Source organism: Trichomycterus rosablanca, chromosome 13 (assembly GCF_030014385.1).
Source record: "Trichomycterus rosablanca isolate fTriRos1 chromosome 13, fTriRos1.hap1, whole genome shotgun sequence".
Lineage (NCBI taxonomy): Eukaryota > Metazoa > Chordata > Actinopteri > Siluriformes > Trichomycteridae > Trichomycterus > Trichomycterus rosablanca.
The window spans coordinates 38,479,166-38,492,886 of NC_086000.1; the positions used below are offsets into that span (position 1 = coordinate 38,479,166).

Sequence of the window (13,721 nt, forward strand, 5' to 3'; positions counted from 1 at the left end):
TATAAAATGCTTTAACACGCAAATAAGAAATAACTTCCAGACAGGCATATTAATGAGCAGCTTCCCTGTTTGGGACGGTGGGTGTTATAATGAATTATGCATTAAACAAATCCGGTACCCTTCACGCGACTGTTAGCATGTTAGCATTTTTAATCCTGAGGTAAAAGAAAAAAAAGTTTACTTGTTTATAAATTCACTCTAAAATATAAAAAATATTTACAAGTAATTAAATACCCATTCATGTGAATTGAAGTAAATTGTGTGAATAGTGAATAAATCTGAGTACACTAGTAAAAATACATATTTACATTTACAGCATTTAGCACACGCTTTATATCCAAAGCGACTTACTATTATGACTGAGAGCAATTTTGAGCAATTAAGGGTTAAGGGCCTTGCTCAGGGGCCCAACAGCGCCAACCTGGCGGTGGTGGGGCTTGAACCGGCAACCTTCTGATTATTAGTTCACTACCTAAACCACTGAGTTATCACTGTGATATCACTGTTATCACATATTTTATTAAGTCTTAGTATTGTATTGAATTCTGTAACTGTTCCTTTACTGTGACTGAATAATTGAAACATACAAAGATACAAGTACGAGCACAGATTCCTTCTTGCATGGCAGCTTTTCAGCTAGAGGTTCTCTAAACACGAGCCGTAGTGTGTTAGGAGGTTCAGGTTGCACTTCTTTACTTTATTTCTATTATTTCTGAACATTAATTCATGTGTTCAGCTCATGATTGACTTTCAGCTGCAACAGCCGAACTGATGATAAGCTTCAGTAACACCACTACAAACCCACAGCACGATTAAGCATGCTTGACTGTGGACAGTGCCACCCATGCTCCAGCGGCCCATTTTTGTTTGTTTTTGGGTAGTTTTTGGTGTACGACGTGTATTAAAGCCACTGTAAATATATATATTTTTAAGTCTGCAAGAATAAAGTCATATCAGTTTCATTTTTGAGAATTAAGTCGAAATGATTTGGAGACTAAAGTGGAAATATTATGGCTATAGGAACCTCTTCGTGTTAAAATGAGGGACGTTCATAATTTAGTAAAGTTATACTTTCGTATCGGTTTCACAAATAAAGAAATCCTTGATCTCCTGCACATCAGCACCAGCGTGTTATTAGTGTAAGGATGCTGAAACAGCTTTGCAATAAACTGTTTATTTAGAAGAACGTGCACCACCGGTCAAGTTAAGTTTATTTATATAGCGCTTTTTACAATAGACATTGTCTCAAAGCAACTTTACAGAATCCAGGACCAACAGATACAAAAACCCCTGTTGAGGAGCCGAGGGCGACAGTGGCAAGGAAAAACTCCCTTAAAATTACAGAAAGAAACCTTGAGAGGAACCAGGCTCAGCAGGGACCCCCGTCCTTCTTGGGTGGCCTGGAGGAAACTTTAAATGAATAAGATTTACACAATTCATACAAACACTAATTAAAATTAACTAAAAGTTATAACTGGCAAAAATAATTGGAGTTATTATTCAGTCCAGTCTGTGATAAAGTCTGTAGTGAATTCTTGACATTCTTGGTTCAAACACGCCAGGATTCCGTCACATCTGGCAGGAGCAGCATTGTTGGCACGACAGTCTCGACTTCATTCCTTAACCTCGGGTGGGTAAACAGGTTTCCCTTAGAACAACCTCGGGGTAAACCCGGTGCGCTCGGCGTCTGATTCGTCGCCAGTACTTTAATTGAGGCCTCAACGCCTCATGGCTTATGGACTCGCACGATAAACTAAAGCCGTGTGGCATCGCTATAAATGATTGTATTGATGGGTTTAGTCGTCATGTCATGTGGGTGGAAGCTACAATACAAATAGAAAGCTAACAAATACATGAATAAATAAAAAAGCAAGATTAACATAAAAACAAAAATACAGGAATTAACCAGAAAACAGAAAACGAGAATAAATAAATAAATTTAAACTGGCTTTTTGCTCCGACAATTTGAAAAAACGTAAACTTTTATGAAATTGTTTTTTTGTCCCTATTCATTTCTATTCTTGTTACCCATTCCAAAGTGAGCTAAATGTGCATTGTATATATTTTTACCCATAACCCATATTTTGTATATATATTATATATTTATATTTTGTATATTGTATATATGTATAACTATAACTTTATTACTCTCTTAACTCTCTTAACCGCTTATCCAATTAGGGTCGTGGGGGTGCTGGAGCCTATCCCAGCTTTTCAATGGGCGCAAGGCACACAGTAACACCCTGGACGGGGTGCCAGTCCATCACATGGCAGACAGACAGACACACACACACACACACACGGGGAAAGGACCCATACAGAAAGGACCCGGACCGCCCCGCCTGGGGATCGAACCCAGGACCTTTTTGCTGTGAGGCGACAGTGCTACCCACCGAGCCATCGTGCCGCCCCATAACCATATCTTTATTTCTATATTCATACTTATTCATACACCTGTATATATTGTTTATAAGAACAGATACACATCTGCTGCTATTGTTATTATTGTACTAGATGCACAATTTACACTTTTTTTTGGTCTACTTAAACTAGAGTAAAGTACCTCTGTAAGTCTGTAAGTCGCTCTGGATAAGAGCGTCTGCTAAAATGTAAATGTGTCTGTGTGGGTTTCCTCCGGGAGATCCGGTTCCTCCCACAGTACAAACACGAATTGAAGATCCAAAATAGTTAATGACTGTGTTTGATATTAAACTTAAGAACTGATAAATCTTGTGCAATGAGTAACTACCGTTCCTGTCATGAATGGAACCGAAGTGTGTAAAACATGACATTATAATCCTGATAAATAAATAAATCTACTGTATCTATTCAAGGTAAAGTGTTTTTAAATCGGGCAAACTGCGCAGCCGCAGGATGTTGGGTCCTTGGGGATGCAGGATTTGTCGGGTGCAGGATATGTAAGTGCTTGTCAACGGTACCTTATGAAGATCTAAAACAGAGACTGTTTACAAACGATCAGGATTTTATTTTAGATTAAGAATGAATTAGATTTAAACGTTCTGCAGAATAAACTATGATATCAGAATGTAAAATAACTCCAGTGTTTATACGCGTGTACTATCGTTGAAGAATGTTTTGGAATCGTTGATGCTAAGCTAATCCCAGACCTGCAGGGATGCACCGCGACCAGAACCAGAACTACCAGCGGGTTCCTTTTACACAGAACCTGTATGGAGCTCCACCCGGTCCGTTTGACAGAGGCGGTTTTGCTCAGCACTACCAGAACCCTGCGACTTACCATAACCCAGGTCCAGCTCACATACAGGGGCGACCATCAGCATCAGCTCCGACCTTCCAGAACTTCAGCACCGACCCGGTGTACCAGGTACAGAGCCGGGAGAAAGTATTCACACCCCCTCAGTACCCATAAAGCCTTAATAATATCACCAGGTAATCAAGTTCTGATTAAGATTTCCACCCAGCATGAAGGATTCATTCAGGTTTCCTTCATGACCCTGACAAAGAGACCACTGTTCACACTAGCACTATTTATATGGGCACAGAGAAGTCAGCATCTGAAGTCAATCATAATCCGTAACGAAGAATTAGAAGGCTGTGGTAGAAAGTTAAATGGCGTTATGGGCGGCACGGTGGCTCAGTGGGTAGCACCGGGTCCTTTCTGTGTGGAGTTTTGCATGTTCTCCACATGTCATTGGGGTACAAAGACGTGCAAGTGAGATGAACTGGAGATACAACATTGTCCATGACTGTGTTCAGGACTTCCTCTCCTTAAAGTTAAAACTTTCCCAGGGCAGTCCCTTCACCCCCATAATGTGATGCTACCACCACCCTGTTTCACAGTGGGAATGGTATTAAATGGCACATGAATTAAAAGGAACCACATCCTATACACATTATTGTATTTGCAGGAAAATTTTTTTTCATGATGTACTGTCTTTGTGTGTCTCAGCTTGTTTGGAAGCTGGGGTCAGAGCGCAGGGTCAGGGCTAAGGGCCTTGCCCAAGGGCCCAACAGTGGCTGCATGGCAGGGATTCGAATTCTCAGCCTTTCAGTTGATAACAAAAAGCTCAACCAACTAAAAATGTTAGAAAGGAAGGATGAAGGTGTTTAAGGCCCAACATGGTGCTGTAGGAATGGTAGTGGATCAGATCCTGGCATGATCATGTTCCTATTTATTTATTGATTTATTTATTTACTTATCTATTTATTCATTTATACATTTATTGATTTATTTATGTATTTATCTATCTATTTATTTATCTATCTATTTATTTATTTATCTATCTATCTATTTATGTATCTATTTATTTATTTATTTATCTATTTATTTATCTATCTATTTATCTATCTATTTATTTATCTATCTATTTATTTATCTATCTATTTATTTATTTATCTATCTATTTATTTATTTATCTATCTATTTATTTATTTACTTATCTGTTTATTTATCTATCTATTTATTTATCTATTTATTTATTTATCTATCTATTTATGTATCTATTTATTTACGTATTTATTTATTTATTTATCTATTTATTTATTTATCTATTTATGTATATATTTATATATTTATTTATATATCTATCTACAGTATTTATTCATCTATCCATTTCTTTATCTATGTATCTATCTATTTATTTAATTATCTATCTATTTATGTACAGTGTATCACAAAAGTGAGTACACCCCTCACATTTCTGCAAATATTTCATTATATCTTTTCATGGGACAACACTATAGACATGAAACTTGGATATAACTTAGAGTAGTCAGTGTACAGCTTGTATAGCAGTGTAGATTTACTGTCTTCTGAAAATAACTCAACACACAGCCATTAATGTCTAAATAGCTGCAACATAAGTGAGTACACCCCACAGTGAACATGTCCAAATTGTGCCCAAATGTGTCGTTGTCCCTCCCTGGTGTCATGTGTCAAGGTCCCAGGTGTAAATGGGGAGCAGGGCTGTTAAATTTGGTGTTTTGGGTACAATTCTCTCATACTGGCCACTGGATATTCAACATGGCACCTCATGGCAAAGAACTCTCTGAGGATGTGAGAAATAGAATTGTTGCTCTCCACAAAGATGGCCTGGGCTATAAGAAGATTGCTAACACCCTGAAACTGAGCTACAGCATGGTGGCCAAGGTCATACAGCGGTTTTCCAGGACAGGTTCCACTCGGAACAGGCTTCGCCAGGGTCGACCAAAGAAGTCGAGTCCACGTGTTCGGCGTCATATCCAGAGGTTGGCTTTAAAAAATAGACACATGAGTGCTGCCAGCATTGCTGCAGAGGTTGAAGACGTGGGAGGTCAGCCTGTCAGTGCTCAGACCATACGCCGCACACTGCATCAACTCGGTCTGCATGGTCGTCATCCCAGAAGGAAGCTGACGCACAAGAAAGCCCGCAAACAGTTTGCTGAAGACAAGCAGTCCAAGAACATGGATTACTGGAATGCCCTGTGGTCTGACGAGACCAAGATAAACTCGTTTGGCTCAGATGGTGTCCAGCATGTGTGGCGGCGCCCTGGTGAGAAGTACCAAGACAACTGTATCTTGCCTACAGTCAAGCATGGTGGTGGTAGCATCATGGTCTTGGGCTGCATGAGTGCTGCTGGCACTGGGGAGCTGCAGTTCATTGAGGGAAACATGAATTCCAACATGTACTGTGACATTCTGAAACAGAGCATGATCCCCTCCCTTCGAAAACTGGGCCTCATGGCAGTTTTCCAACAGGATAACGACCCCAAACACAACCTCCAAGATGACAACTGCCTTGCTGAGGAAGCTGAAGGTAAAGGTGATGGACTAAACCCAATTGAGCACCTGTGGCGCATCCTCAAGTGGAAGGTGGAGGAGTTCAAGGTGTCTAACATCCACCAGCTCCGTGATGTCATCATGGAGGAGTGGAAGAGGATTCCAGTAGCAACCTGTGCAGATCTGGTGAATTCCATGCCCAGGAGGGTTAAGGCAGTGCTGGATAATAATGGTGGTCACACAAAATATTGACACTTTGGGCACAATTTGGACATGTTCACTGTGGGGTGTACTCACTTATGTTGCAGCTATTTAGACATTAATGGCTGTGTGTTGAGTTATTTTCAGAAGACAGTAAATCTACACTGCTATACAAGTTGTACACTGACTACTCTAAGTTATATCCAAGTTTCATGTCTATAGTGTTGTCCCATGAAAAGATATAATAAAATATTTGCAAAAATGTGAGGGGTGTACTCACTTTTGTGATACACTGTATCTATTTATTTATTTATCTATCTATCTATTTATGTATCTATTTATTTACGTATTTATTTATTTATTTATCTATTTATTTATTTATCTATTTATGTATATATTTATATATTTATTTATATATCTATTTATGTATTTATTTATTTACGTATTTATTTATTTATTTATCTATTTATTTATGTATATATTTATGTATATATTTATATATTTATTTATGTATCTATTTATGTATTTATTTATCTATTTATCTATTTATCTATTTATTTATTTATATATTTATTTATATATTTATTAATTTATTTATTTATTTTGTGTTGTGAGCAGGCGGCTCCTCCTAATCAGTTCCAGCAGGGATGGACGCTTCATCAGAACGACCTGCAGAGTCTGGAGGTGAAGTGAGTATCCAAGGTCCTGTCCCCATTCATCAATCATATAAAGGAAAGGTTTAGGGAAGGTCCTTTCCTGTTCCAGCATGACTGTGTCCATGTGCTCCTGCACAGAGCCCCGACCTCAGCCCCGCTCATCAGCTCTGGGATGAACCGGAACACTGACCGATCAATCGGTGCCCAGCCACACCCACAAATTCGGTCATCTTTTGACTAAACGGGCACAAATTCCCACACACAGACGCACTTCAATACTAACGGCTTGTGAGAAGATCACACAGAGGCGTCCGGATACTTTTGGCACTGTGGTGTGAATCTCAAACCTCTGTGTAAGGGTTAACGTAAGCACGCCAGCCCAGTCGGTGGTGAGATATGGCACGAGTGCTGCTCACAGAGAGAAATGTTTACTCTGAAAGATACATTTAGTCATTTCCAGTTCCCAATCGCATTCGCTTTGCTGCTCGGAACCCAAAACATTGATTGAAGAGAGGTGCAGACTATGTGCGCAGCCCCGAGCCAAGTCTGATGTATGGAGAGTCACACTGTACCCTCTGAGAATCGTCCACCACTCATGCAGGTGCCTAGACCTGCCAGCAGGGGTCACACTTCTGCAGCCCTCGAGTTCTCTGCACCGGTTTGGTGTTTCTGGAACTGCGTTCTTACAAAAGTAGCCGTAATTATGTAGACAGGCAGTGAAACACCTTTAATTAAAAAGGTCTCTGTCCCTGCAGGAAGAAATCGGAGGAGTTTCTGCGCTACCTGGAGGCGAAAGATCGTCTGGAGTTATCCGGCGATACGGTGGAGAAAGGAGCGAGAAAGCAGAGCGTGGACGACGCCGATAAGCACGGCCGGAGAACCAGGAGCCGGAGCAGGAACCGCAGCCGAGGCAGGAGTCGGGGCAAGAGCCGAGCTCGCAGCAGGAGTCGAGGCAGGAGCCGAGGAAGGAGCCGAGCCCGGAGCAGGAGCAGGAGTCGCAGTCGGGGGAAGAGCCGGACCAGAGCCAAGAGCCGAGCCCGGAGCAGGAGTCGAGCCAAGAGCCAACCGCGCCCAGATAAACGCTCGCACCGCAGCAGCACCACCGGAGAGGGCCCGACCACACCCGGCGGCGGTGTCCCGGACCTGATCGAGAACCTGAAACAGGTCCTGCAGAGCAAAGATCTGGAGAAACATCTGGTCATGGTCAGGAGCAGCTTCATCAGCAAACAGGTACCAGAACCAACGGATGCACAACACGTGCTTACTTCACACGGTACAGTGCTCCGCCCACTTTTTTGGTCTTTACAGACGTGCCTCAGAATTTATGACCCCTTGAGCTGTTTTAAATATAAAATTAATTCTATATAAATGATTAAATGACCCTTAATCATTAAAGTTTTATTAACAGACCCCAGATCAGGTACGATCACCCGACCTCCAGCCTGCACATCTCCAGAACCTTCCAAACCTCCAGACAAGGCTCACAGACCCTGAAGTCCGTGCTGACCTGAACCGGACCCCCGTGCTCCCTCACGAGCTGGCGGGAGGAACCGACGCCCCTCTACCCCAGATCTTCCCCTGGGACGAGCCGAGCCAGAAGCTGGACCCCCTCCTGATGAGGCGCGAGTTCTCCAGCGTGGAGGACGAGGAGGAGTTCCTGTACGGGGACGAAGAGGGGAAGAAGAAACCCCAGGCGGTGACCGTACCTCTCGCCCAAACCAGACCCGCCCTGCAGGAGCCCCGAGCCCAGGCCGTGCCCCTGAAGCGGGCCCCGACCCCGGAGGTCCCGGTGGTGACGGTGCAGGAGTGTGAGAAGGTCAGGACCATGCTGAGGACCATCGGCTTGGCCCTGAGCGAGGCTGATATCAGCAGGATGGCGGCGCTGATGAAGAAGAAGCAGGAGGAGCAGAGGGGTTCGAGTCCCAACCTGAGCGTCCGAAACACGGCCCAGATCCTGCTCAACACAAACACAGGTCTGATATAAACCCTACACACACACACACAATCTCACATACACACACACACACACACACGATCACACCTGCGTGGTGGACAAACAGGGGGCGACACGGTGGTGCAGCGGGTAGTGTGGGTGCCACACAGCAGCATGGGTCCTGAACATCTAGGTTCTATTCCCGACTCCCGTCACTCTGGTACGAGTCTGTAAATATCCTGAGGTCATGAGTGAGTAATAACGTCACATGATCTACTCACTCACTCACTCGTGTTATAGTAATAATAATAATAAATACAATACAAATAATTATAATTATAATAATTAATAATAAATGTAATAATAATAAATACAAAAATAAAAATAAATAAATATAATAATAATATTATTAACAATAAATACAATAATAACAAAATAATAATATTATTAATAATAATAAATACAATAATAAATATAATAAAAATAATAACAATAATAATAAATAGAAAAATAAATAAAAATAATAATAAATATAATAATAATATAATAATAATAACAGCAGTAGTAATAATAATAATAAATATAATAATAAAATAATATTAAATACAATAATAATTACTAAGAATATAATAATAGTGAATATAATAATAAATACAATATAAAACAATAAGCATAATAATAAATTCAATAATAATTACTAAGAATAAAATAATAATATAATAGGAGTAGTAGTAATAATAATAATAATACAATATTAATTAAAAAAGTAATAACAATAATAATAAATAGGATAAAAATAATAAATATAATATTAATAATAATAACACAATAATAATTGAGTAATCAGAAGGTTGCTAAGTTGCCACTGTTGGACCCCTGAGCAGCTGTATAAATGTTGTCAGTCACAATTGGATAAAAGCATCGACCAAATGTGAACGTATCTCTAACAGCTGGATGCTTTAATGTAAATAATTGATCCAGAGAGATCAGTCAGGACTCCTGTCCTCTTCATATCCAGGGTCTTCAGGTCCTGCTGATGTTCCACTGTGGTGCCGTCTCATCATACAGCTGTGATATCATTTACATTAACACTGTATTTATTAAATATAGAATCATAATAATCACTCCACCTGCTTACAGTGCACACGTCTGAGGACGGGCGCGGCACCCGATCAGGAAGCAGCCAATCACACCGCGACCCTGAACCCAGAGAGAAGGTGAGAGCTCTGCTTTACTCTGGTTCTTCTGCACGTCTTCTGATGCTGATCAGGTTCTGTGTGTGTGGTGACGTTTCTCAGACTGATGAGAGAGAGAAGGAGAGGCGAGAGAGACACATCCAGCAGAAGAGGAAGGAGTATCTGGTGAAGGAACTGCAGGGGCTCCTCAAGAACGAAGGTTCCTCCTCATACTCATGTTTAATCATAAAATATATGATTTCGCTCCTGGATTCGGATCTGCCTGCAGAACTGCCGCTCACTGGATGTTTTTAGTCAGCGATAAGTACCCGAGCTCGCTGATGGATCAGATGGGTGTGTTGTGATTGCAGGATCGGGTGATTTGATCCCGGTGATCGGGTTCTTCTGTCAGAAGTGTGAGGAGTTTTTCGGGGATCTGAGCAGCGCCGAGGGTCACAAACACCCCGACCCCAAACAGGTAAACACACCTCAGACGATCAGCCGGCGACGGATATCCAGGATTCTTCATCTGTGGCCGATGAAATGAAACTTTTCATTTTTTATCTTCAACACTGAATCTAGTAACACACACTTCACTACTCAGAAGGTGTTTGGGTCGAATCTCAGGCACCTCTGTTTCATTTGTACAAGGTTTCTAAGTGGAAGATGAGTGTATATGAGTGTATATGTTCCGCTGTGGGGTCATTGGTATGTTCTCCCCTGCTGAACGTCCCTGCTTTTTTATCAGCTGAGACGAAGCAAAAATAAGAGCCGTTATCACTACTGCACTCACAGACTAGCACACGCTTTATTACACACCTACATATACTACTGCTGGGTTCCAAACTATACACACACACACACACACACAAACACTGCACACACAATACACACAATAGATATATATATTTTCAAACACTATACACACACACACACACACACACACACAAACACTGCACACACAATACACACAATAGATATATATTCTCAAACACTATACACACACTGTATATACACTATACACACAATACACACACACTACAACACACAAACACTATACACACAACACACACACACAATATACCTAACAATACACTGTATGCACACACCCCAGATACATACACACAACACACACTAAATGTGCACAAACACTATACACACACTACACACAACACACACTAGATACACACAAGCACTATACACACAAGCACTATACACACACACACTATACACTATACACACAAGCACTATACACACACACACTATATACACACACTATATACACACACACTATACACTATACACACACACACACACACTATATACACACAAACACTATACACACAAGCACTATACACACACACACTATATACACACAAACACTATACACTATACACACAAGCACTATACACACAAACACTATACACTATACACACAAGCACTATACACACAAACACTATACACTATACACACAAGCACTATACACACACACACTATATACACACAAACACTATACACTATACACACAAGCACTATACACACACACTATATACACACAAACACTATACACACACACACTATATACACACAAACACTATACACTATACACACAAGCACTATACACACACACTATATACACACAAACACTATACACTACACACAAGCACTATACACACACACACACACTATATACACACAAGCACTATACACACACACACTATATACACACAAACACTATACACTATACACACAAACACTATACACACTATATACACACAACACACACTATATACACAACACTCATCATATAAACACAAACACTATACACACAAACACACACAAACACTACACACCCATTATATATACATACACGACACATGAACGTTTAGGTCACAGGAATGAACGTGGAAACGAATCTTCTCAGTCAGAGTTACAATATGATGAAACATACAGGGGAAAAAGGGCGGCACGGTGGCTCGGTTGGTAGCGCTGCCGCCTCACAGCAAGAAGGTCCTGGATTCGATCCCCAGGCGAGGCGGGGCGGTCCGGGTCCTTTCTGTGTGGAGTTTGCATGTTCTCCCCATGTCTGCGTGGGTTTCCTCCGGGAGCTCCGGTTTCCTCCCACAGTCCAAAAACATGCAGTCGGGTTAACTGGAGACACTGAATTGCCCTATAGAGGTACCCGGCCGCTAGGATGGCTAGGACGCCACAGGGGGGGCGGCAAAGTGCAGCAGTTTCATGCCGTGTGGTTTTGTTTTGTCGTGAAGGTTCTGACGGCGCCGCCGGTTCAGCACAAGGATCCGAGGAGACCCGTCGACCCAGAGGACCGAGACGAACGCCGGACAGAGAGGAAGAGGAGCAGGGGACCCGAGGAGAAGTCCGGCGAGACCGGGGGCGGGAAAAAAGACGAGCCGGACACGCCCAAGAGCGAGAAGAAGAAAAAGAAGAAGAAAGAAAAGAAGCTGAAGAAGAAGAAGGAGAAAAAGAATAAGAAAGAGAAGCAGGGGAAGAACTGATCAGAGACGCTGTTATAAACTCGTCGTGTCGGGGGTGGGACGATACGATACGGTCCGAGTATCACGATACTCGTGTATCACCATATAGTGCCAAAACAGAAACGAAATCGGCCGCATGTTTAACACACTCGGATCAGACGGTGTACAGCAGTGCTACAGGCGTATTGATATATCAGTATTGTGATAGAATGTATCGCGATATCAGTATCACATCGGTGTATCAGCCAACCCGGTCTTTATCAACACAGATTAGAGCAAAATGTCAAATTGATCAAAACAAGATAAACTTTATTAATAAAATCGGTGGCAATCTGGTCACACTGTGGTTTACAAGGTGCAACGTAAAGCCTCCACACAAGGGGGCGCACATGTACAAGTTCAAACCGTTACTGATTCACAGCTTCAGTGACTCGTGCTGGGACGTCATTACCAGCAAAATCCCCCCTAAATTTGCATCCACTATCATCCAAAACAAATGTAAGGGTTGCCAGATTTCATGTGCAGCAATCCCCTCTACAATCCTGCCACAATCCGGACCTGGAAAGCTGAAATGAAGATCTGGCAACCCTGTTTCGGAGCGAACAGAGCCACGCTTCAGACAGCAGGATGAGGCTGCAAATCAATCGAATGATTATCAACCGTGGACCTTATCTTCTTGAGCTACATTAGCCTGTAGTCATACCCACTTCCCTGAATGCGAACCTCCTCCACTGCTGCAGACCGAAGACACGGTGCCTCATTCGGCTCACGCCGGACGCTTCTTTATTTTCACCTGGTTGTGTCTGTCTCACGTCGGGCCGGGTCGGTAGCACCTCTGAGACGGTAACTGGAGACCCGGAGGCTGGACAGCGGTGGTGCATTAAACCGGCGCATCCGAGATCCTGACGTTTGAACTTTTAACTGAATAAAACTCATGTCTGGAGTTTTCGTGACGGAGCTGCTTGTTGGTTTTGTTCTTCCTTAAATAAAAAATTTCACATTAAAGTTTCTGTATTATGAAGCTTTATAAGAACCTCCAGCACTGTAGGTGTTCCGATTCCGCTCGCTCTGATCTGAATCCTCTGTGTATGGTGAGAGGGATTGATGTCAGGAGATGATTTAAACCCTGTACTGCACAACAGGAGGGAATAAGCATGCAGATGCTGCATTTGCTCTCTGTGCCCTCTGTCCACCGCATCTGAGAGTTGCACTTCTCACTCTGTCTACACCAGGGGGCGCTGTTGTAAAGGCCATGAGAAGAAAACCCGGTGAGCTCCCCATTTACCGACATCCGTTCTCATGTAGTATCTAAAATTACATCATATCGCAGCCAAAATCTAAAATGCAGAATGTAATTTAGGTAATGAGCAAGCCGTAGCCTAGTGGTTAAGGTGCTGGACTAGTAATCAGAAGGTTGCTGGTTCAAGCCCCACCCCTGCCTGGTTGCTGCTGTTGGGCCCTTGAGCAAGGCCCTTAACCCTTAATTGCTCAGACTGTTTACTGTAACTGTAATGTAAGTCG

General features: G+C 42.2%; 1 protein-coding gene across 1 annotated transcript; it reads left to right on the forward strand.

The window, feature by feature from the left end:
- Positions 1-3,005: 3,005 nt before the first annotated feature.
- Positions 3,006-13,205, forward strand: si:ch211-195b21.5 (zinc finger protein 318). Its single transcript, XM_063007756.1, has 8 exons — positions 3,006-3,346; positions 6,560-6,630; positions 7,353-7,827; positions 8,006-8,570; positions 9,671-9,747; positions 9,829-9,925; positions 10,077-10,183; positions 11,973-13,205. Exons 1-8 carry the CDS (start codon positions 3,137-3,139, stop codon positions 12,219-12,221), a joined length of 1,851 nt encoding a protein of 616 aa, XP_062863826.1. The 5' UTR covers positions 3,006-3,136; the 3' UTR covers positions 12,222-13,205.
- The last annotated feature ends 516 nt before the right edge of the window (positions 13,206-13,721 follow it).